We start from the raw sequence: 27061 nt of genomic DNA, 5'->3' as shown, positions 1-27061 counted from the left end.
GGCCCCTGCACTGCCCATGCAAGTGGCATGGGCAGTGCAGGGGCCCCCAGGGGCCCCACGATACCCGTTCCCGCCATCCTGTTTCTGGTGGTGAAAACCACCAGAAACAGGCTGGCGGGAAGGGGGTCGGAATCCCCATGGCGGCGCTGCAAGCAGCGCCGCCATGGAGGATTCCCCCAGCCGGGGGAAATCCGGCGGAAAACCGCCGGACCCGGCTGGGCGACCGCGGCTTCACTGCCTCGGTCAGAATACAAAATGAAGCACCGCCAGCCTGTTGGCAGTGCTTCAGCCGGCCTCCACGAGGCCCTTTATGTTGGAAATTTCACACATGGGAAAAGTCTGTCACCCTTGAAAATCTTTAGTTGCTTAATTCTAGCTTTAAACAACCTTAGTTTAAATGTTTCCTGTCTTATTGTTGATTTAAGCATGAGTGTTCATTCTTGGGGCTCACAGTGCAATGTTATGAGATACCTTCAGGTCAGTGTAATCGCCATAGCCTTGTAAGCCTGATTTACCTTTTCAGTTGTATTCTTTTCACTAAAAAACATGTTTTGTACCCTAAACATCATTCGAGGTCTTCGTTTGAGGACATTGTTATCTGTTTAACTGCATAAATAACTCAGAGATACATTTAGGCATATTCAAGGAAGAATCCTCAAAAACATTCGAAGGTAGCTGCAGTTCACAGCCCTGAAACCAGGAACAGCACAATTAGTGTCAAGGGGGGGGCTCAGAGCATGCCAGTGGTATTGATCACTACTCTTGGTTGCCCTTAATTGATGGCTATGGCATAAATGGCTGCACCCACAGGTCACCACAAATACACGAAAGTAGAAATACACTGGCATACAAACTCGAGCATACAAAAACGAGATTCAGAAAGACACGGAACTGTGATGATGCGGGACATACACTCCCAAATACATAACCAGAAGTGGATGTATATAAACACACAGTGGTACTCAGAGAGATAGCCAGACAAAAGAATGCATGCATGTACTTTTTAGGAAAAAAGTAAACAACAACTGTTATGCGAGCTGATCAGTAAACATTTATTCCAGATTATTTTGCAATTCCCTATCATTATTTCCTTTCTTTTAAAACGGAAACAGAAGAGCAATTATTCTGTTTTGATTACTCTTCAAATTGAAATGAAAAGCATGTTCACCAAATATTTTCTACCTTGTAGTGTTAAATATTTAAAGAAAAAAAAATGTTCCTATTGTTGCTTTCTGACCTAATTTTGTTCATCATCTTTTTGCTTGCTGAATGAGTCTCTCACCACCCATGTTGTTATGATTAATTTAGCTGAATTTATAGAGCGTATAACAGATATAGGGGGTTATTACAACTTTGGAGGAGGTGTTAATCCGTCCCAAAAGTGACGGTAAAGTGACGGATATACCACCAGCCGTATTACGAGTTCCATAGGATATAATGGACTCGTAATACGGCTGGTGGTATATCCGTCACTTTACCGTCACTTTTGGGACGGATTAACACCTCCTCCAAAGTTGTAATAACCCCCATAGTATCTACTTCTTTTGAAGTGCCCATTAAGGCCCATATTTATACTTTTTGACGCTAAACTGCGCTAACGCAGTTTAGCGTCAAAAAATTTAGCGCCGTCTAACGCCATTCTGAAGCGCCATGCGGGCGCCGTATTTATGGAATGGCGTTAGCCGGCGCTAGCAGACCGGCGCTGCATGGTGTGCGTGGAAAAAAACCACGTAGACCAGGCAGCGCCGGCGTAGGGGGAAAATGGCGTTAGGGCGTCTTAAAATGGGGCAAGTCAGGTTGAGGCAAAAAAATCGCCTCAACCCGATTTGCGCCATTTTTTTCGACGCCCAGACGCCATTTAAATGACTCCTGTCTTAGTAAACACAGGAGTCATGCCCCCTTGCCCAATGGCCATGCCCAGGGGACTTCTGTCCCCTGGGCATGGTCATTGGGCATAGTGGCATGTAGGGGGGCACAAATAAGGCCCCCCTATGCCACCAAAAAAAATTAAAAAATATAAAAAATTATACTTACCTGAACTTACCTGAATGTCCCTGGGGTGGGTCCCTCCATCCTTGGGTGTCCTCCTGGGGTGGGCAGGGGTGGCAGGGGGGGTCCCTGGGGGCAGGGGAGGGCACCTTGTGGGCTCATTTTGAGCCCACAGGCCCCTTAACGCCTACCCTGACCCAGGCGTTAAATAGTGGCGCAAATGCGGGGTTTTTTGACCCGCCAACTCCCGGGCGTGATTTTTGCCCGGGAGTATAAATACGACGCATTTGCGTCGCCGTCATTTTTTTAGATGGGAACGCCTTCCTTGCATCTCATTAACGCAAGGAAGGCGTTCACGCAAAAAAATGACGCTATTTGCCCATACTTTGGCGCTAGACGCGTCTAACGCCAAAGTATAAATATGGCGTTAGTTTTGCGCCGAATTTGCGTCGAAAAAAACGACGCTAATTCGGCGCAAACGGAGTATAAATACGGGCCTAAATTCAAATGTGACAATGGGACGATATCCTTTCCCACAGGTATAACTGTTTCATGGAAGCCGTCCTTCCAGGATTTCATGACAGGACATCTGGTAATGATTTGCCCTCAATTTCAGTGGGCGAACATTTGGGACAGGAAAATGAATACCCTTTCAAAAATAAGGTAGTTCAGGCTATTGTCAAGTAAAGATGTTTTAATCTAATGATTCTAGTGTGGTCAAAGTTTTCTAAAGTTTATTGGCAGTTACCCCGGTGACTGATTTTTATTCAGTGTTCATCTTCTATAATGATCTTCGACATGAGATTCCATTAACTGATACTTTCCATATTCGTAGTTTCAGGAAGCAAGCGCACCATGGCGTATTATACCATCACACATATTATTCTGTACATAGTGGCACCTTGGCCGCGGGGCGCAGTCAACATTTTCTTTGGCAGTCAAGATGGGTTTTCAATAGACCTTCTCAGCTCCTAGTCCTTTACACTGAGTCAAGATCCATATATTAACATCCAGCTGTAATTCCTAGTAGGAATAAAAATTGTTTGCTGGCTGAAATGCATATATCCAAAAGGAAAATGGTATTAGGTTCCAGTACTGTGGCACAGTCATATTCTCCAAGAAGAGAAAGTGAACAGACTTCAGGCTCAGCAAAAACCAGAAAAAATGCATGACACGAAAATTACCCTGAGCAAAGGTCAGCCAGTATGAGGTTAGGTGTGGCATCTCTCATCTGACAGGGCATTTCAGGAGGCTTCGTAGGTTTCTAAGGAAAATTATTCTTTGCGGCCTAATCCTAATCTTGATCACTGCACATTGCACAGACACCCATAACTAACAAAGCAGAGGTATTTACAAAGTTTCCATCTTCTGTTCCCATTTGAGTTTCAGCATTAGTCACAGAGGATGTAATACAAGGAAGCCAGCACACTTCTGTCTTCTTCTCAGGAGAGGACTAAAAATGTCCATCATGCCTCAAATGTTGTTTAGGACCGGCCGGGATCATATGTCCAGCATCATCATAACACAGAAAGAAACGGCCCTTCAACTTGGAGGAAATTTACACTCAGATTTTGTCAATAGACAAAAAGTAGAAAACATACCCAAAAGTGTAAGTTACCGTTGTGAAGCAGGCCCTAAGAGGTAAATAAGATGTTTAGGGTGAATAAAGGGGAATAAGGAAAAGTGCATGGGAATGAACAATAGGATAACAAATGGTGCACACTTACATTGCAATACAAAGTAAAATTGCAATGACAAAATTCACTAATTGTAGGATAAATCTGGTAATTTTCTGCCAAAATTAGATAATTAAAAAGGGGAAAGTCTGCCAACCACCTTTTGTTTTTACATCGTGAGGGACATATCAATATTTAAGTTTGCTATGCTTGGGTAAAGTCTGTTGGTAATCTTTATTTTTAGAAAAGAGAATACCATACCATATGCCATTTCTGAAAAAGGTGACATGAATTCCTTCTGATTTTACGTTGTTGTGGCTCTTCCCCTGTACAGACTCCTACTATCTAGTATTTCTACACTCAGGAGGCATAGCGGAATAACAAGGTAATAGCATCTGTCCCATCTGTATATTCCAGAATGAGGGAGGCAATATAAAAATGTAGAAACTGAACAAAAAACAAAGGCACCAATTTTCATTTGAGGTCCAAGCAGACAGTACAATTTGCCACACCCAATGAATTTTGAACCGTAAACTGTGCAGTATCTGAAAACTGCATAGTTTTACTAAGGGCAATTCACAACTCTATTTTCAACGGTCAATCTATATTTACTGCTGAAAGTGACTTAATTTACACCTGCAAGGAATTCAGAAATGGATTCCTGGCAGGTGTAAATGATTCTAGAATTGTGGAAATCTATGTCATGAAGGGAGACAAATGCTGTGATGTACAAATCCCACACAAGGGGTTGGAAGTAGGACATACAAAGCATAGCTAGCCATGTACATTTTTGAATGGCCACAATTAGGCGTGTTTTTCCCACCCTACAAATGCATGGAAATTTACCATAGGCTGGAGTACCTCCCTCTCCAGGATGGGAAGTCGAATGGATCACCCCAGTTTTGGGATGAGGGGGTTGGGAGGAAAGTAAGTACGTGCTTTTCCAATGAGAAAACGTTTCCACAAGGTGGGGGGGGGGGGGGCAATAGCACAGCAGGCTCAGTCTCCCCTGTGCATACATCTGCGCTTTGCAGAATTATACATGGTGGGAATAATACCCCTAGAGAGGTATCACGTGACATTCCAAGTAGTGCGCTTGGAAAAGGGCTCCTGATGCAGCTAACCACACATTCTACTAGTAATGGGAATACCAAAAGTAGTAAATATGCACCTATAAGTAGACATACATTTAAGACTAAAAGTTGACAAATTTTTCATGAATCAATCCCCACTAAGTTTGTTTGAGGTCCTGGAGGTATTTTCACCAACACCTCCTGGGAGGACTATAGAGAAAACTCTGAGATATTATAATACACTGTTTTTCTGCCTGTAAACCTTTCACCCATTGTTACAAGCAAACGTGTCTGACCACATAGAGACTAAAATACACAACACCTTTCTGGTTGTTCCACGGAGACTGCACTGAAAGCATTCGTTTTGATTTAGTTCATCTATAGATACTGATTCCCATTAAATATATACATGTCAGTTCTTCACATATGTAGGGCATCAAGGGAAAACGCCCTTCTACTGCCTGCCCCACTGTCATGCTTTTTGCAAATGAAATATGTATGAATAACGACCCTCACTTCAATTACGATGCCTGCACTAGCTACAGGGGGTCTAACACTCACCTTAGCTCTCCTTAAAGGGTGCAGATTAATACAACACTCATCTTTGCTAGATCTGGTGCGATTCTGAAGAATGTTGTTCAACCCTGAAGGCAGGTACTGCAGGAATACCTAAGGACCTGCAGTGAAACAAACTGCCAGCGTCTGACGGCCACACCCCTAAGGACATGTTACCAGACCGGTGTAATCCGGGTCAATACAGGTCAACATGAACTCTGCTGCATTCAGGGGTTATGGGCATGTTTGAAAAACAACAACAAAGTATTCAGTTTTGCAGAATAATTGAAAAGGGCCCACCTATTTTTCTCACTACATTGGCTCTGTGAAAAAAATATATATTTGTAGTTTGTTACAATGGGAAATAGGGCCTTTGGTGCAAATGTAATATTTTGCTTTTTTAGATATTCTGTAACGAAAAGACAGTTAAGATGCTCGAACTTCGCCAAGCAGAAATATAAAAAACAACACATTTTTAGGGGAAGAGGTCTCTTTAGGTAGTTGGAAACATGACCTTCCTTATTTATGTATTTGTGCATCTAATTACTTATTAAGGTAATGTAATCTCCTGTTTTATTTTTAGATGTTACCTTTTGGCAACTTCCAAGGGCAACTGCTACTCTACAACCACCCATATAGGATCGGCGGGCGCCACCCACCCAGAAGCCCTGTGTTGGAGTGGGGGAGGCAGCATTTCGGTTGGATTTTTGGAAAGGGGAGCGGAGGTCTCCATTTGTCCAGGGCTATGGCGGTCAGCACACTATGGCTAGAATACCAGCGCTCTATGGTCCGAGACAACCAGGGCTGTGCGCTCTGTAAGGGACATAGAAATAACCATTCGTGGGGTAGACGGGCATGGCTGCTTCCAGGGCAGGACAGCAAAGCACCTACTTGGGAGCAGACATAACTTTCTTATAAAGACATGGATATAAATATACACAAATATACATACATATTACTCTGGAGTACTGTTTTGAACCATGCCTCTTTGAAGAGATTTTCTTCGGAGTGTCTGTAGATATGGATTTTAGCAAACTGTGCTGTGAATTAATAGTTTGGCTATATTTTTACAAGCTATTTTGGGGGGCCCCACACCATCAAACTCTGTTAGAGAGCTGGATTGGCTCGCCAATCTTTTTTTGCTTATTGCTAATTTGTACAGCTCTTAAGACATTTTAATGATATTTGCACATTCTAGTCCTGCTGTGGCATAGGCATCATAGCATACATATCTCCCCAGGCTTTTTCAATATAAAAAGCTGCTAATATATCAACCAGCAGGCACACCTGCATGTAACGCATATTGTACCAAAACTAAAGCAAGCAAGAAGTTTAATGCTGAATATGAAGCAGGGAGTAATGGAGATTAAAGGCAACATCATATTTATGAAATGAAAAACTGTACAGCTGACACTCTTTGCATAGCATGCCTCCACACCTCAACCAAGCTTTGAAGGCCAGGCTCCTGCATCCTCAGCACTTACCAGGAGCTCTGTACGTCCGGTCCTGCCCTGCGGTGGTCTCTGCTGTTCGAGGGTAGAGGGCTTGGAGATCAGGGATCTGAGAGTAAATGTAATTTACTGCATCTGAGACAGGAGAGATGGAAATAACATTATATTGTGGGCACATTGGGACCAAGCATCCCTAAAGGGTTCATTGACTTCTACAGCAGAGGATTACTTTCAGAACAAACCTTCGAAAATGCAAAGTTCAGAAGATGATTACTTTGGTTTTTGAAAAACAATGTTTTCTATCTACACTGGAATGTAGTACAATGGATCTGCAAGGGTGATACCATAAAAATAAGGTCCAAAGGGAGGGACGGTTTAGGTTCTCATGAAGGGGACTGCTCCCCACCCTCCAAAATTAGAGTGTCTTGTGAGCTATGAATGTGGCTAAAGAAACAGTACCCGTAGAAGCTCCTATCCTAAAAAATGAAACATGGAATAAAGCATAGTACCACTGATATTTAATTAATATTCCGGGTCTCATAATTTCAGGTGTGAGATTAATAAATATGAAGGAAGGTCATTATGGATTTTTTAGCTCATAGTTATTATCAGACATTTAGAGAAGTAGCCACTTATATCAGCCTGAGATCTTTGCAGAAAAGCAATGCTTACCATTCAACAGTTTCTAGTGAAGCATAAAGGACCATTGAATCAATGAATGACACCTGGGGACAATAGATCCCACTAGAGAAGCAGTGAATTAGCTCTTCTTTAGTGCAATTGGTATAAAGGAAGGGGGTATCTGAGGAGAATAAGGGGAGAAAGGGAACCTTGGTATGCCAAAAGCAGGAAGTGGTAATGTATGTTGAGGTGAGAAATGGTGGGTGGAACTGCAACTGGAGAACAGGAAGGGGAGAGACACTTAAGTACATAGAGTGTGAGGAAGGAAAGCTTAAGGACTGATGGAATGAAGTGAGGTTTCTGACACCCGAGAGGCGAGGGAGATGAGACCAGACCACTGAGAGAGAAGCCGATAAGTGGGGCGGTAAGAGTGGAGCCCTTGAAGGGAGGTGATGGGAGTTTTAATAGTAGAGAGGGGTTTAATGGTGGACAAGGATACCAAGTGAGACGGGAAGTAGTAGCACAATAAAGGGAGATGCAAAATTTCGACGTAGGGGTGGAGGGATAGTTCACTGTGTGCTAAGAAATGAGTCACTGACCAGATTCCCCAAAGACCTTATGTTCTTATGCTATTCTAGTTGTCTTGTCAGCTGCCATTTGAAGGTGAGTTAAACCCCCCATTCTGCTATCAAGTGGTTGTTCCTTTCACTAGAGTCACAGATTTATTGCGTTTAGCCTTTGTTGCAATGATAGCATGATACATTTAATTTCTAATAATTATTAATATTCATAGTAATTATGAAATGTTTGTTGCTGTAGGACAGTTCAATAAGTTATAACTATATTTTTTGTTGGAGAAAATTACATTTTCATAAAATACACATCAACTAATTTGGGTCCTGGATTGGTATGGGTTTAGAGATTGTTTATTCAGAAATGGAGTTCAACAGTATTGCGAGTTTGTGTAAAAGGTTGGCCCTGAGGAAGACACATGGAAGCACTGGAGACTTAGAAGAGGGTTGAAGGCATGCAGGCTGCTCCAGCAGGACATTTAAGTTTTCTCTTGATTGTCGCTGGCTAGTGAAATGCAGGGTTTAATTGACTTTGGGTCTCATTTAGAGTTCGGCAGATGGGTTACACCCTCACAAACGTGACGGATATCCCATCCGATGTATTATAAGTGCTGTTGGATATAATGAACTTGTAATACAGTGGAAGAAATATCCATCACATTTGTGATGAAGTAACCCGTTCGCCAAACTCTAAATCAGGCCCTTTGTCTGATTTCCTTGCCCTTGTTTTCTTTTCTGTGCCATTGAAAACAAACAAGCATCTGCTAAATTATCTGGAAAATTCCATGGCCCTACAAGTAACATTTAGCAACCTTGATATGGGTATATTGGGTTGTTGATGGACTCTGGTGCCCATGATTAGGATGCTCTTGGTGACTGCCTAGTTTTGCGTTGCTCCAGAACTGATCTTGCATTTACCGCTTTTCTTCTCAATTTTGTTAATCGTTACATTTCTTATTGTGGTTTCTGTAGGTCTCTTAAGCAACTTTATTACATGTAGATGGTTTTGTTGTTTGATGTTCTGTTTATCACATGGGCAAAGTGAGGTGGAACGGGATGCTAATACTGAAAATATGGTAACTAAGAGTGGTGTCTTCTAGAAATGAAGAAAGGGAGGCAAGGTGAAGGACTTATGAGAAGCTGGAGATATCGGGAAATCAGTGGCAGTCTTTGAAATGCCACTTTATTCCTGCCACCATGTTCTGTGGACACAGTAACACAATGGGCATGCTAATGGCTCATAATTTAGTATTTAGTATTCTCCTCCTTTCAATTGTTTTCTAATGGGCATTGTCTCTAGCCAACACATGCTAATCATGTTATTTTCTTTGGAATATGAGATGTGATGGGCCCTGTTCGTAATGCTGTACCTCTTCCCAGGCACGCTCCTGTGGGGTGGTATTCAAATACTACTTTTCTGTAGTGTGTGTATAGTGCACACTGTATAATACATTGTAACCAAAATATTCTGGAAATGTGCTCTAGGCCCGCATTTTGTAAAGCATTACTAGGACGTGTATCCATTCGCCCCAACTCATTTTGCAACACACTTGATTAATTGACGACGTTTGTTGCCCAGTGACTTGGATTAAATGATGTCAATTCTGGGAAGAAGGTGAAGGGGAAGTAAACCGTGGGTAAAGTCAAGCTTTGCTTTCAGGACAGGATGAACATGTTCCAGGAAAAAGAGTGAATAAGCTGGAAGAGGGTAGTTGTAAGCTATGTGGGAGGATACTGTCGATTATTGACTATGGAAGTGGTAGAACATTCCAGGAGAAACTCTATTTGTGAAGAAAAGACTCCACACAAACAATGCAACATCTCCTATCCTAATAGCAAGTCGTTTTGGAGCCCTCTTACCGCCTGGGTGTATATGTTTTAGATTGAAGAATTTGTGTAGTGCCTCCAAAAAAGTCCCTTGTTTCCCAACGAGATACCGAGATAGGTGAGACATTGTAGCGGAATGTATTATACTTATGTAAGCAATAAAGATCACTCACCTCCATCTTGATTTGAGAAACTCTGTAATAAGAAAAATACAAGAAAACATTAATCTTTTATAGACTATTGAAAATGCATCAAGACTACTGTAACTATTCTGCCTTTAAATGTACGTTTGCTTGACATCAATAAAATTATTTGTATGTGGTGGTCTGAGAGCCTGCCCAGAGACAGGAAGATTATTTTTAGGATGATTTTCCATGGTTTTGATTACAAGGATGAATAATGGAATGGATGGATGCAACCATGCACTTTCTGTTGTAAGCCTTATCTGTTGACTGTGTCAATCCTTGTTTTTGTTTTGTTTAATCTATGTATATACACAATACAAAAGGAGCCCAGCTGATCAAGTCAGAAAAGTACAAACGTCCCAGTTCTTCATGCATAATAAACAAAGATAACGATCTGAGTGCATCCAATACACTGCAGAAAAAATGTATTAATCTATTTGGTGATATACTGGGTTACATATGTATTTATATGTGTGTAAACCGCTGTGTCATCAATTTTCCTTGAAGACTTTCAGTGCAGGGTCTACCAAGAACCTGCGCAAATGCACCATTTTCTTGCACATTACGGGTTTTACTCCACGTAAGAAGGGGCAAACAATTTTAGGTGGCTGTCGAAAAGGACTTCATAATATGGAAAGGCTGCACCTTTTTTCCATAACTGGCAAACCTACATCGAACCTACATACCTTCTTCACATTTTGAAGATTCTCCTAGGTACATAGATAGTCTTCGATATACTTATATTCATACTCGGATCCACACAGCCTGTGTATTTAATACATGCCGACAAATCTCTAGAGTCCCATGAGAGTGTGTTAAATAAAACCTGCATCATTAGCCTATAATAATAACGGAACACTTCATTTACCAGTTTTTGGGCAGTCATATCCATCCAGCAAAGAATGTCCTGCCAAATGGTTAGAATCCCACTTGAAAAATAACATTGTCCTTAAACATCCTTGTGACATACACCTTTTGATATCTTAAAAAATTATTTAGTTCCTGTTACCTCCACATCAAACTGATGCTACTATATGAACATTCCCACACTTCAATAGATTTACTTTTTCAGAATCCACAAACATTTGATTCGACATAAACCACATTTTGTTCCATATTCAAACTGGCAAATGCAGATTTTCAGTACACAAATGTCAAGTACAGTTTGTATTTATTGGCATACACATAAATTAACAGAAGATGTTAGTGGTCAAGGCATTACTTGATAGCTTCAAGCCTATGTCGGTAACCCACCACAGTTCTGGTGTCACTGGCTCATTTTTTTAAGGCTTGATCACTGATTAGGTCCCTAAGAATTGTATCTAATCCAACTGAAGATAACTAATAATTGCGCTCAAAAGTGGAGTCCACAAATTAGGCATAGATGTGCCTCACAATATCCTTGTTCCAGGCGTGATTTACCGGTTTATTGAAAAGGAGGTATTTGCACCCCCACACTGCCTTTGTGCCATCCCTGACTTCATCTAAGCATGCCTGCTTTTTTCCATTAATTGACTTTTTTTTTCTAGTCAAAGCATTAAGCTGCAATGTGAACATTAACAATGACCAGTGGGGGGAGGGGGCTGGTTCACAGAGAATAGTCATATCAATACCCATACATATACTTGAACCAATAGATTTTGAGGATTTCATGTACATTCCCAGTAATAAGTCAAGAAAGCTGCACAAGTTGCAACGTTTTAGTCATGCTCCTGGGAAGGATGGATGTGTGCCAATTTCTCGAGTTGCTATTTCCCAATATGGACTGTGCGCACACTGGCAGTCCTTTGTTGGAATTACAACTGTTTCCACAGCAGGAAAAGATCAAAGAAGAGTTTGTGAATGCCAGCATTCCAGGAATGCACAAACATTTAATAAAATACATGCCCTGATGCACCCAACCTATGCCCTTTGTTTTTATTTATTTTTATTAGTTTTTATTGGAGCAGTCAACCATAACATTTGATACATGATACATCAATAATTCAACAGAGCATTAATTGCACCAAAATAAAGACAATTAAGTACAGAATCCTCTTACGCTTTCCCACAAGCTTTCATAAATAATTGTATATCAAAACAATCCTCCCAATCCTTGATTTGAGGTAGGTTAAATTGTTCCAAACTTAACTCCCCCCCCCCAGTTCATCTAAAAAAAGAAGAGAGACGGAGGAGGAGAGTGTCCAGCTCAGTCCACCTGACCCCCTCCCCCCCAGCTTCTTTGCTCCACTTTTGCTCTGCACCCACTCTGCTAGTGGTGCCCATATCAAGGCTCCTGGTTTCCTTGCTTTCCAGCCTTTGCAGTCATAGATATTTATTTCGACATTATACAGTGATAAAAGCCTCGTCAACCACTGGTGCATTGTTGGGGGTTCAGGGCTCAGCCAGGCTGTCACTGTACACTAGCGAGCCACTTCTATTGCTAAAAAGGTGAAATACAACTGTCCCGTTTGTGCACTTTAACCAGTCATTCGTTTCAAGTAACATCATTTGAGGTGAGATCTCAATCTGTACTTTCATAGCAGCAATTATTAAAACACCAATTCCATCACTGAAGGCTTTTACACCTAGACATTTGCAAAACATATGGACCATATCTGCTTGCCCCCCCCATCCCCACACACATCTATGACAACTATCGTCAGGTTACTTTCCCCATCTGAACAGCATGGAAGGTGTTTAGATCTGTACTATACACACTATGCCCTTTGTGAGGAGTTTGCAACTGTGTATTTAACGCAATCTTGGCGTACAGAAATGCAGTGGTGACACCGTTTATGACTCACATGTATTCTTTTGTGGCTACCTAATAGGCTTAAATTGAAGCCATTTTCCGGCATAGATGTAGATGTATGGCCATTTGGGATTCAGGCCCCTAATATTAAAGGCAGGATTTAATGCTTTGTTCACTTCCGTACTAGAGTGTGAACACTAGCTGAATTGAGCAGCCCATTTAGATTCTTTAGGGGATTTTACAATTCTTCCCAGAATCTTATCCAATTATCTTCAATACCTCAATACCACTAAATATTGTGAACAATTCTGTAATTATAGATAGACATTCCAGGTCATTGCCAAATTACAGCTTAACTACATTTAATATTATATTGTCAAGCCTGGTATGTGGCCATGTGGGTTGTTGATTATTTGAAGTAAACTAATAGAAACAAGTACCTGACCGACACTAGACTTATATTATAGGTCATTATTAGGAGAAAAGCCCCAGATCAAGTGTTTATTATGAGTTTGTAATCTATTGTGACTTTCAACATTCCTAATTGTTGCTAATTGAGAGATATATGTCAAGATGTAGTCTATAACACTTGTGGACCTATTACCTGCAAATGTTACTATTAGCTGGTCAATTCCCAAAAGTCTTCCATGTGCAAGTTCATGTTCTAATACAATAAATGATTAATTTAATAGTACGACATCTGATTTATACAACCCCACTAAAACCTGAGACAGAAAAAGTGACTGATAAATCATTGATGAAAGCAATAGTCAAATTAATTCAATGAATCAGCCTGTATTCACTGCTTTCAAAATGTGATAGAAGGATTAGCTCTCAAACACTGTTTGCTCAAACAGAGGAATGTTGGGTCTCACAAGGAAGTGCTGGTAGCCTGTGACTACACAGACATTGAATGACATTTGCTGGTGTTGGATTCCTATGTGTATGTAGGAAGGCTGAGGAGTTTGTTTTACGGAAAACACTGTGTGCTTCAACATCTACCTGTGATCTCAGCATGCACAAAATTTCCCATCTCAAAATGGTAAAGTTATATTGTTTTTATTTCCAGGCCAAATCAAGACTTTCCATTAATCTTTTCATTCTTGAACATGTGCAGTCTTTTACATGCATAATATTAGTTGAAAGTTGCATTATGAGGTGTTTTCAATTTTCTAAGACGTGTACTGAGAACAGTGAGGAACCTTGATAGCTCTGTAAAAAAATTGTTTAATTAAATTTGTCTGTGAGCAATAGGAGTTATTGATAGGGCTGACATTGTCTTGAACAAGTTCAAAATATGTGCCTGCATTTTAAAATGGTTAGAATTTGAGATAAAGGGAAAGTATTTATACATTTTTCAGAAGCAATCCAAACGTTTAAAAAGTTATAATAGATATTTATTACTTTTGTACTAAAATCATGATTATCTAAAGCTATTAAGGAAAGTTTTTAGGATTTTTATGCAAATAGACCCAAATGTTGGAAAGACGTATATTTTTCTAATTTTAGAACAATTTGGATTTTTTGTAAACAGTGAAAATAGTTATTTAGTGAGTTAGTCAAAGTGCTAAAAATATCGAAAATAAAAACAAATCATTCCTTTTAAAAAATGAACGAAAGATAAAAGCTAATTCTCTAGGAAAACATATAATGAATTAGAAAATATAATTTTTTGACAAACAAATGTGATTGCTAAAGTAAAACCTTTCCATTATATTTACCTTTTGAATGTCTTCAAAAGATGTTTCTGTCTCCCTTAGCTTCTGTCGGATAATTTTCTCCTTGGCAGAGATTTGAGATTCCTCACTCTCGAGCTTCTTGATATCCTCTCCCAGCCTAGAAGTCAGGAAAGCCAATTAGTGGAATTCTTTGCTGAGTTCAGAAAAATCGTCTTTCAGACAAAGGAGTATGTGATACTTTGTATGAAACAATAGCATATGGTGGTTTAGCCACTACTGGATCAAATCCTGATCTGATATGGTTTTGGTAGTAAATGTTTAATCTTTAATTGTATAATTGATTACACAATATGACATTAAGGGAGCATGCACCAAGCAAACACTGTCCTCCCTTTCTCAGTAAGCCCTACACCAAACAGGGAATTAAGCCATAACACTGATTGTCCCCTGTGCATTCACAGGTTCAAGGAAATAATTATGTTCTGGTAACTTGTATCTATAAATATTTTAATTCTGAAACAAACGTTGAGATCAATGCTGTTCTCAATAAATTATTTTATGAGTCCTTTTTCACAAATATTGAAATATTGGCTCATAGAATTTTCATCTGAAGTGAAAATGCCAAAGGCAGAAAATGTCGAACATTCTCAAGATTTGATTTTTATCACAGGAATACTTATAACCATCTGCAAATATGTTTAATAAAATTGTCATGTATAGGTGCAGTCACCTGAATAATGTGATTATGTGGCTACAACGCTTTCTGAATAATTATGGATTTAACACACTTGCAACATAATCCTTTGACAGCTGAATAATATGGAGGTTTAATAAAAACAATTTTGTATGTAGGTTAATGGATTAAGGGTTACTCTGTGAAAGCACCACACGGTTCTAACCAATAGCAGACCCTTTTGAAAGGTTAATTGGTCACCTAATGATTGCTATACTCAGGTATACATTGGTAATATTGGGGCAACATTTTTGCAAGATAGTATTACTGTGTGTTAAAATGAGAAAAGAGTGAAATATAACTGCCACAGAGTGCCACTTTGTGTCCCATAATTTGCATTTTCTGGCTGCATAATCTATTCAACACTTTCGCACAATTTGATCCTCCATTGCTTCACAATTCTAATAGTTTTGTGGGCAGGTATAATTTTAATGAGATCTTAAGCATCCCTTGGGCTTCATACTTTGTAATTTGTGGGCATAATGAAGCTGTCACACAACCTGATCTGTGTTTATTTGAAAGAGTTGAAGATTGAAGAGTATCAAAACATGTGGAATATGACAAATGACAGATTGAAATAAAAAAGCCAAGTCAGATTTTGTGTTGAGGTCTTTGGCCTTATAGACTTTGTGTTGATCATTACTTTTGTTAGGCAAACTTTTTCTGTCTTTACTTCACAAAGTTAAAGAATCATGTGTGGTTAATGTGGCACAAAGTGTGTGCTTATCAAAAGTGCTCTTTATTATGTAAAAGTTATTTGTAAAGACAATCTTAAGGGTATTGCACTATTTCTCCTGTCTGATAAACCGAAGAGTAGATTTTAGAATTTTTAACACTTGCTAAATTTGAAAAGATGATATCTTATAATGGAATTTTAAGAAAAATGCGACATTTTAGGTTTAAAATTAAATGGGTTCATATGTTTTCTTTTTTCATCTTCTCCTCTGTCAGAAATGCTTTATTTAATTTTATTTACTTTGAATTTTAAGAAGATTACAGATTAACAATCATTATGAAAACTAATGTAATCCTATTTGTATTTTACTATGATTTTAACATAAACTCTTGTATTAACGTAAACATTTAAAGAAATGATTATAACAAAAAGCAAAAAAGGTCAGGTGCCCACTTTGTTAATTTCTGTGAAGGAACAGTGTGCACAGTGTGGACCTCAGATTTTAAATACATACCTGAGTCCATGATAAGGTAGCAAAAAAGTGTACAAAGTGCTGCACATCACAGTAGATTTCTAGCTTATCCAGTACATTATCTATGAGCTAATTAAAAAGGAAATCAGCTCATGTAAACAAGGAGTCAGGTTTTTTCAAAGATCTACCTGTTCAGGTGCTTCTTAGACACAGACTTGTAGCTTGAGGCCTCCTAATATTACTTTCTACACCCACAGCTTCCCAATGTGTATCCACAAAGGTAGTTTCATTTGCAGTGGAGGTACCTCTGGAGCTTATTTCTTGAATTAAGCTGAACTTACATTTTTTGAAGATTGCTATCAGAATCAAAATATGGATTTCTTACAGCAGTTTAAGAAGGTACCTTTTGCCTGCAGCTGTGACTGAGTGAGAGATCAGGGAAAGCACTGGAGCAATGTTTATTGAAAAGTAAGCTTGTGAACCACTTCAAGTTCTGTTGTGTTCAGCATGCACCAATATCTCAAATTTTGGACAGACCAAAAAATGATGAACTACATTTTTGCAGTTGAGCATCATTTCACATTATCTTGGTTGACTTGTTGAAATCTAATAAGCAGGTTTTTCAGTTCTTAATTAACTATTTTGCTACTGTGGTGCAGGTTTTATAATGTAAATAATATTTTGTATTTTATAAATGTTTTAAACCAAAATAAACATTTTAATAAAGTAAAAAAATAATAAATTGTTTTCAATGGCTAAGCAGAATAAAATGATTCCTGGTCTTGTGATTTGTTTTGCCATTCCCAGATTATTTTCCTGATTCACAGGTCAAACAATGGCACATCACTAATTTCTGTCATAAAATAGAGTGTTGACTTTCATCTTATATTTTTCAGTTAGCACATTTGAGGCTGCAGGAATCCCAGCATCCTTCAAAATTAACTCAAGCACAAATTAGTGGGCAGTCAGAGCTGCTGGAGCTCCAAGACATTTCCTTTGTTATAGTTAAGCCCCAATGTAAAAGAAATTTAGGGCCATATTTATACTTTTTGACGCAAAACTGCGCTAACGCAGTTTTGCGTCAAAAAAATCAGCGCCGGCTAACGCCATTCTGAAGCGCCATGCGGGTGCCGTATTTATTCAATGACGTTAGCCGGCGTTAGCCGCCGGCGCTGCCTGGTGTGCGTGAAAAGAAATGACCTACACCAGGCAGCGCCGGCGTAGGGGAATATGGAGCTTGGGCGCCAAAAAATGGGGCAAGTCAGGCTGAGGCAAATTTTTCGCCTCAACCCGATTTGCGCCATTTTTTTCGACTCCCAACCCCCATTGAAATGACTCCTGTCTTAGCAAAGACAGGAGTCATGCCCCCTTGCCCAATGGCCATGCCCAGGGGACTTTTGTCCCCTGGGCATGGCCATTGGGCATAGTGGCATGTAGGGGGGCACAAATCAGGCCCCCCTATGCCACAATTTTTTTTTTTAAAAATACTTACCTGAACTTACCTTAATGTCCCTGGGATGGGTCCCTCCAGCCTTGGGTGTCCTCCTGGGGTGGGCAAGGGTGCAGGGGGTGTCCCTGGGGGCATGGGAGGGCACCTCTGGGCTCCTTCCGAGCCCACAGGTCCCTTAACGCCTGCCCTGACCAGGCGCTAAAAAACGGCGCAAAAGCGGCTGGACGTCATTTTGTTTGACCCGCCCACTCCCGGGCGTGAATTTTGCCCGGGAGTGTAAATACGGCGCACATGCCTCGGAGTCAATTTTTTAGACGGGAACGCCTACCTTGCATATCATTAACGCAAAGTAGGTGTCCACGCTAAAAAATGACGCAAACTCCATGGACTTTGGCGCTAGACGCGTCTAACGCCAAAGTATAAATATGGAGTTAGTTTTGCGTCGGAATTGCGTCAAAAAAAACGACGCAATTCCGGTGCAAACAGAGTATAAATATGGCCCTTACTTTCTACTCACCTGGTTTTCATTGTTAGTACATCACAACACTTTCAGGTATGTAGCACTGACTTTGTAAAAAAGTACTGTCACAAAGTCTAGAGTAATTTTTTGTGTACTTGTCTATTAACACAGCAGACACTCAAGCGATTCACAAGCTTTGCAACATAATGTTTCCAATATAAGGTTGTGAATAAAAAGAGGTATTTGATTGGTTGTCTGCTACTATTTGACATGGCAGATGTATCCACCTAGACTATGTATCGTGCATATGACATGTTTATGGTAGCAAGTGGACGTCCAGGTATGTAACAAATATTCTTTATCAACAACATGTGAAAACATATATTCAAAAAAACAAATACTCAGAAACATCTATCTAAATATCTGTACTGTATTTAAAGTACATAAATACCTTCCTGTACCAATTTTTGCATGCCCGTAAATACTCTTTAAAGCATGTGCATCAAAATATACTCTAGGGTTAGGACAATAAATTACCCTAGTCCTACAGCAGATGTGAAGTGACTTTGGCTACACTTAGGAATTCAAAAGAGTTCAAATATATATATCTAGGAAGTTATCTATATATGGCCAATATGTTGGCAGCCAATGTTTTTATATCTATGGGCCCAATACCCAAGGATTTTGCTGTATCTTGCTCTTGTAGTACTTTTGATCTACTCCTGAATGTCAGGAGCCACTATCTTTATTACTGTTAATGCGTTCTATACTTCTCTTACGGGTCTCCTTTAGTGTCCACAGTAAGACTTTTAGTTGAACGACACCCTTTCAATATGGCCGCCATGGTTCTTTATAGTTTTGTAGTTGTGGGAAAGGGCTTCTGTCCCTTTTTGATTTCCACAGCCTGCCGGATTTCGGCACCCGGCATTCAAATAACGCGCGTTATAGCTGCGTGTAATACGGAAAGCAGTCTGGATCGTTACATCGAGTTGCCTGGATCCCATTTTTTGAGTGTCATCTAAGGTAAGCGTCTTAGCTGCAGGTGACATTGTGAGCATAGTCTATACAGCCTATAACGCTGCAATTGAAAACGTCCATTCAAAAGTCTGAAGTGTCTTCTTTCTTGTAGCGTTAGCGGTACGGCCCCCTGACCCTCACGAGTTGTTGATTGTTTACTTTGTATCATTCCAGAAAGTATCAGGTAGGCATGCAGAGTTTTGCGTGCTTAACTTCTTTAGGCTTTATAGATATGGTGCATGGAATTAAGGTCTTTCTAAATTCACTATATCACGAGATCTCTGGAATAGTATTTTGATAAATCACCTTATTGGTAGTGTTTTTGGAGATGGGATTCCACACTCACTGGAATGTTTTTTTCACACGGGAACAGACTTGTATAATGCCCTTTGGAATATGTTATATCACTGATATAGATCTATTTATGTTTTAAATGTATGTATAGATTGAAAGATATGGCACAGTGCCCAAACCTGATGTAGTGCCCTGATGAAGGTGGCTGCTAGTATTGTGATTCAATCAGAAGGTGTAAGCCCACCGAAAAACGCGTCGGCAAGGGTGATGATCCATAAATATATGGATGAGAATTATTGATCCAATTTTCACTCCAAGGACAAGCCGGATTGAGCTACATTTGTTAGAACTTGCTTGCATATTATTGGCATTTGCCATTTGGACATCAAGAACTGTATTGATTGAAAAGGACATCTCCAGAGCGAATAGCTGGAGATAATGTGGAGATGAACTATATATCAGTTTGATATCTAAACTGTGTTTATGCGATATATACAATATTTTTGAGTAAGGATATGTAATATTTGATGTGCAGACTGTGTATTGAGATATTTTGATGCATGAAATGTTTTGTTGGTCCGGTGTCTTGGTGCTGTATTTATGTGTGTATTTTGTTTGGTTGGTCTTTGTTTGTCTATCTTGGTATCTGTGGGCTTGAGCTGTTAGGGTGGTTTTTGAAAAAGGGGGGTTCTATTTTAGAATATTATGGTTTTGAATATCAATGTATACATACATATATTTTTTTGCATGAATTAAAAAAAATTGGGATGAAGTTGACTTATTGAATGAATAGGAGAGTGATGTATGTTTTACTTACTGTATATTTTCCTGGATCTCTCTCCCCATTTGGTCAAGGACCCTGTGTGTCTTTTTTGATTCATGTAAGCCAGTTGTACTCCTGACTTATTTATGGGATTTTGTACTACAAGTGTAAGTCACAGCCAAATATTTGGGAATCAGGCCCCATGTATTTGCAGTGCAAGAATTTTCAGTTTATGTTCTCGCTTGATACCTCCCGTTTGACAGGTAAACTATGCACTTTAGGGAACGCTTGCTTCTTTTGTTTACTCTTTACAGTACACTACTTTTCTCACAGTAATATTACTACATTCTTCTACTAGACCCGGTTTTTAAGAATACAGATGCGACCATACCACACCCAGGCTTTAAAGGTGATAGGCTGGTGTAATACAAGTTAACCCTTTCAGCAACGACTAGTTTCACGGAGAGAAAAAGGAAAACAGGAGGGTGGCTAGAGGTCAGAAAAGGAATTAATAAAAATAAGGAAGCATGGGTGAAAAATAAAGTAGTAAAGAAAAGAAATCATTTAGGGGAAAGAGAGAGAAAACAGGCACAATCAAACTGATATAACATTTCATACTGTTGAGTCCGCGCGGGTTTTATTTATTCACAGCTTGCTTAGTACAAGTATCTGGTGAGGATTGCACTACACCAACGCCGCTGGACTCCAGCCCTCGAATATTCCCATTTTCCACGGTCTTCTTGCCTTCCTTTTCACAAATCACTGTGAAACCCAAACGTGACATTCTACAGGAAGAGCAACAGAAAAGACTTCCCTTCCCGCCGGGTGTAGAAAGTGTTGTGCCACGACCTTGCTTCACTTTGTTTAAAGTGTGCTCATAGTTTATCATCAATGGAGTTACACTGACTGTCAACCTCTTCTGCCTCCCTCCTCACCTCCCACAAATGGACAACCTACATGGGAACCCCCGATGACCCCGCAGCGAGAAGGTTCCGCCCTTCTGGGGTGAAAATAGAGACGGGTTTTAGGCGTTTTAGCCAAAATATAACGTTATGAATAACCGATCTGAGCAACTGTAAAAACGCCTATTTAGATTTTACTGATGCGGGGTAACCAAAGAGCAATCGTAGGACCAGATTATCTTAAAAGAATCATTGGCAAAGACAACAGCTCTCACACTTTCAACCATCTGTCTTTACCCGTGTTTTTTGCGAATGTTCTTCAGCACTGGACAAAGGGGAAAAAAAACAATGGCTTGTACGTGCACATGCGTAATCCATATTCCGCATGATGCCACAGCGGCCTAGCCTGACGGTGCATGCATGCACACCACCATGCATGCGTGTGCATAAAGCATGATATAGCAGTAAATGTGTTAATTTTTTTAATTAACTGTTCCAAGGTGATGAGTGCCAATCTTGAAACAGTAAATTAAAACAACAAACTAAACATGAGCTGCAAACGGCAGCTATCGAGCACTACAAAAAAAAAAAAAACTTTATTTTTTAAAGGCCGCAATGGGACGGGTAGAGGAGCAACAGAGAAGCGCCTGTGGGGCTTTGGGTCAAGTCAATACTGAGGGGAAAGCAACAGGAAGTGAGCGGAGTAGCAAAGGAGGATTTTCACGCAGGGAGAAAAAAATGAAAAAGCAAAAAGCAGAGGAGCGGAGGAAGCAATAGAGGAGCTGGGGCAATCGAGAGAGAATAGCAGATAAAGGTAAGAAGGAGAGGAAAGAAATACGTTTTCTAGGAAACATGCAAATAAGACTGAAAAGAGAGCCAACCAAAGGCAAGCAATGGGCTGGCCCAGAGCCCTCTGTAGGGTTTGGTAATGTTCACAATAGGTTAGACAAAAACAATGTAAATCTGCAACCACGGATGTGCTCCTCAGCTTGGTTACCGATTTAAAATATTTCAGGCTTCTCAGAGCTTTCCTGGCGTAAGCCAGAAAACTGCATCAGCCACAGGTTTCTAAAATTACTTCTGGAAAACGTCAGTGAATTCATATTTACGTGAATTTGAAGGCAGCTTTGCATGCCTAAATGAAAAGGGTACCATTTTACATGTGAAAAAATCTGGAAACTAGTGTGATTAGAGTTTTTTATTTCATTTTTTTTCTCTCCTGGTACCAGACGACCAGGATCAGGAGTGCCAGAAGGAGGCAGAAAACAAAAAGAAGGAGGACCAGATCACCACACCAAGGGCCACCAAGACATAAATTGGTAAGAGGCCTTAGTTACAGAGGCCACGCCTATTTTAAACAGTTCTTAGGTATGCTTCTTGTGCCACACCCCTTTCAAAGCCCGCTTACTTTTTTTAGCCAACTTTAAGATGTGCCTACCCTGTCACTAGGCCCACCTTTGGAGAAATGCTACTTATCCCTAAAATGACATCATAGTTGCATAATGATACACATGAGGGAAGCACTTTAGTGGTGAAAATTGTCATTTATGAATTTTAAAAGTCAGCTTCCATTGATACATCAAGCATTTGTGTGTGTAGGTTAAGCTTACACGTGCAAATAGCTTTATGTGTTGGAACCACAAAGCCGAGTTCAGAAAGATATTATTTTTACATACTCGTGTAGTGCTCCTGATTAAGTCCTGAATTCCAGGTGTAAGCTGCAGTGTACACTAGGAGTACTACAAAACCAAGTCACACCTATTCATTGCAAAATCTTTAACGGTTGGGCCCACAGCGCCAAGTAAAGAGAGCAGCCACAACTTTGAGCCTGACAGAAATGGCCATTTCTTACATCACTCAGAGGTCCACAAAGGGATGCTTATGACTAACTACCGATGAAACTCTCAATTGAACAAAACACACACACTGAATTTTTTAGGTCGAGCGGGCAAGTGCTTTGACCTGTTGTAATCTATCTGTGGGCTTTTAACCACACCCACCTTACGCCCAACACTATCATTTGTTCATGGGCTTGCTTTTAAAAAATCCTTTGTTATTATTGGTAAATGCTTTATGTTTGTCCCACCTTGGGGCGGTTTTGTTACTGCCTTGGACACTGACCTTGTTACATTGATAATTGCACATTTTCTGATCTGTTTGACTGCAAGCAAACTTCTTTTTCCTTTTGTGTCTCTCCTTCATGCTCATGGTGGCCATGGCACTTTACATTGGCTTGTTTATGTCAACTGTTCTATTCTTCAATTTCAGTTTATGTGGCAAGAAAGATCCAGTTAGGAATTTACAAGGGCCACCAGGACATAAATTGGTAAAAGCGATTAGTTACAGATGCCACGCCTATGTGAAACAGTTCTTAGGGATGCTTCTTATGCCACACCCTTTTCAAAGCCCTCTTACTTTTTTTTAACTAATAGCTCTAACTAGAGCAAATGCGAGACCCATTGCATTGCAAATGCGTGTTTCCAAATACAAACACTATTGATTAATACACCATGCTGTGCTGTATTTTTAAAACCCAGCCCTATGAGAAGCTACAGGACTGACAAAAGCCATGTTGCTTTATCACAGCCATTGAAGGGTAATTTAATTAGGCTGCTTGCTTTTTTCCTGTGGCAGAGATGAACACATTTCTGGATTGTCACTTAACACCTGGCAAGGAAACCATTAGGAGTTCCTCATTCCACAAGCCTTTGTTGGCTGCACGCGCAGGCTGTGGGCCTTCAAAGGGGCTTGGATCTGGCTTCCTCTGAGCTCCCTGCAGCTGTCTGGGGGGGCTAACAAAATGAAACGTGTATTTTGAGCACAGTAATACATAGAGGAAGGACTGGAAATTCCCAGGTGTACAGCCTTTGGCACAACCTGACATTTCCATCAACATATGCTTGATTCTGGTGTAAAATGAAACAGACCATATGATCTCTGCGCAATGGACACTGAAGATATTCCAAAACTGGCAAAGACCACTCGCAATGTGGAGTGCAGCTCACTGCCCCAGGGTAGAAAGAAACAGCTGACATTTGCAGGTAGAAATGAATAGACAGTACATATTGATAATGTGAATCAGTGCCGATTTCCCAAAATTCCAGGGGTAGTGGGAGTGACATCAAGCATGTTTTGAACCCAATGACATCACATGATTAACCCTTTATCCCATCCTTAGGGGCATAGTTACAAGAAAATGGTGCATCGGTCCCAATGCGCCACTTTTCCTGTGTGGCCCCCGCCCCACCTAACAATACCATGGTTGTGCCGTATTTACAATACAGGGCACCATGGCGGTCATTGGGACAATAACATCAAACGTTTTGACGCTATTATGGCCCTTTGCTGCACTATCATCAAAAATTGTGGTGCTAGCAGCAAAGCACAGGGAGGCCTATTGATTAAAATGGGTGTGTCTTTTAACTCCTGCTCTGAGCAGGCACTAAAAATGCCGGAAAAAATGTTGCAACGAAATGTTGAAAAAGTTCACTGCGCATTTTTTCAGGCCTCCCTATATGGGAACGCCCCTCTTGCATAGATTATGCCTGGCACAGGCATAATGTGGCGCAAGGGTTTACAAAGTGGTGCAATGCAAGCATTGCGCCACTTTGTAAATACAGCGCAGGAGAAAAATCTCCTTAATGCAGCCTTAGTGTAAAAAACAATGATGCTAGGGGAGTGCAAGGTGGCGCTAGGTGCTTGTAAATATACCCCTTAGTCTTTCAAGAGGCTTCTATTAGAGGGAAGCAGTGGGAAGTACAGAAAGTAAAAGTTATTTAATGAGTTCTGTTTACTTTTTATGTTGTGCCTACAAAAGTTGCCAACTGTCAAAGAATTGCCTGTAATACAATATACACAGAGGTCCTCATTACGACCATGGCGATCTTAAGATCACCAGGGTTGCGGTGGCAGTCAAACCTCTGCCAATGTGGCGGTCTGACCTCCACATTACCCCTGTCGCAGTAGCGCCATGGTCGGACCGCCAGCACTGCCACTCTTCCACACCAGGACCGACTGGCGGTGCTGGCGGGATTACGACTCCCCTCTCTGCCAGTGGTTTCATGGCAGTAGCACCACCATGAAACGGCTGGCGGAGACAGGGCGCAGGGGCATGGGCAGTGCAGGGCTTTGCAGACAGTGAACATTGTGACGGGTGCTGGTGCACCCTATGCACTACAGCATTGCAGCCGGCTCTATTATGAACCGGAGACAATGCTGTAGGCTGTTTCCCGCTGACCCAGCGGGTTACTCGTAATGGGTCCCGGGGGGAGGTGGCTGCACTGATGGCAACCAGCCCGTCGGGAGTTCGGCAGACAGGCTTTTCGTCTGCCTAAGTCATAATCGACCCCAGAGTGTGCTTTGGGTCGGCTCACTGCTCGTGGATGCAGGCTTTTCATGTCTATCTCTGTTACCATGTTATGGCTTTTCTTACTATACTTGTGTGTGTCCTATCTATGCAGCATTTGGTTGCATCTTTTTTTGATGCGATGAGTTGTGCTCTTCAAGAGGTGCGCTCCTTGATCAATGATTTTCCTTCCTGTAATTGTGTTTGTCCACCTAAGGAGCATTTCGGTCACACCATGTTTGGATGCAATGAGTTGTATGCTTCTAGTTCTTCATCAGCATATGCCAATGCAGGAGGGACTATTCTTTCTTTCACTCTTTCTTTCTTTTTCTCTTTCTCTGTTTCTTTATTCTCTTTCTCTCTCTGTCTTATGTTGTTCTCCCTTTTCCTTGTGCTCCTTTCTTGACATCTGATGTTTTTCATTTAAAAGGAATCCTCCTACAGTGTCTGCTTTTCCCCCATGTCCTTTGGTGTGCTTATTGCCCGCTGCTGTATTCTTGGAATGGCTTTCGAAGTATTCTGAGATGTAGCCCATCTGACAAACTCTACATCAGGGATTCAGTTCCATTTTACAAAAGTATGTAAACTCCATGATCTTGTATTCTGAAGCCACTGTAGGTCTTCCAGAAATCATCATCCAAAAAAAACCCACCTCCCAGGATCTACTTAAAAGGTCAGCATTTCATCATTCTATAAAGATCTTTTCATTTATTCAAATGTGATTTCATAATAAATGATGTTCTTTTTAATCACAGTAACACATGTCTTAACTACAATATGCATCCTATATTAGAAAGATACAAAATAAAACAAAAAATGCTGCATATACTTTTATTACTGCCTCCTTATATTACACATAGCAATCACTACTCTGTTAAAAATCCAATATACATTCAACCTGATACATTCCCATTCATACTATATCATAAACCTGTCTCTGCCACATATATATCAACAGTGTCTAACAGGAAAACTATAACTAAACCATCAAATATCCATCATATTCTTGTCTTCCTTAATAGTCAAGTATATCCTATATTTATATTTTGTTTTTCCTTTCTTCTTCTCCTATGGTTCAATGTTCATACATTACTTACACAGGTGATGTCTACCATAGGTCCAGTAGGGCTGGATCCAAGCCACATGTTCAGGTTATCCATATGAAATAAACGAACATACACAACTCTAAATGTTGCTACTACACATCTCTTTTGTGGATAGTTATATGATAATGTATTCATGCTACTGGAAATAACCATCAGCTCTGGGTCCAAAATAAAACTGGTAGTAGCACATCCTACCGTGGTAGGATGTGAATTCCAAGGCACTGCTAATGTCCAAGTAGACATCCAGTCTTTCCAAATGTTTTTGTTCTGCTGAGCAATGAACAAATAAAAGCGTTTGGAAAGATTGGATGTCTAGCTAGACATTAGCAGTGCACTGTGAATCACATCCTACCTTACGTCGATGTGCTTCTAGCAATTGGCCAGAAAATGTAGCATGAGTCTGGATTTCTGGTTGTATGTTGGTCACCCCTGACCTACATGCTCCTGGGCCAGGGTTTGCGTTTATATGCTAATTGTTATT

General features: G+C 40.4%; 1 protein-coding gene across 2 annotated transcripts in view; it reads right to left on the bottom strand.

Moving 5' to 3' along the window:
* The window catches only part of PALM2AKAP2 (PALM2 and AKAP2 fusion), a 735219-nt gene that overhangs the window by 364905 nt on the left and 343253 nt on the right, over positions 1-27061 (bottom strand). For both annotated transcript variants that reach the window (XM_069238531.1, XM_069238540.1), the window contains exons 4-6: positions 14405-14519; positions 9938-9959; positions 6778-6879 (exon numbers count right to left, since the gene is read on the bottom strand). In XM_069238531.1, coding sequence (XP_069094632.1) covers positions 6778-6879; positions 9938-9959; positions 14405-14519 — 239 coding nt within the window. The remainder of the gene's footprint in view (positions 1-6777; positions 6880-9937; positions 9960-14404; positions 14520-27061) is intronic.

The sequence above is a fragment of the Pleurodeles waltl genome, chromosome 1_2 (genome assembly GCF_031143425.1).
Source record: "Pleurodeles waltl isolate 20211129_DDA chromosome 1_2, aPleWal1.hap1.20221129, whole genome shotgun sequence".
Taxonomy (NCBI): Eukaryota; Metazoa; Chordata; class Amphibia; order Caudata; family Salamandridae; genus Pleurodeles; species Pleurodeles waltl.
Note: the sequence above shows the minus strand (reverse complement) of the source record. Positions and strands in the feature narration are given on the sequence as shown.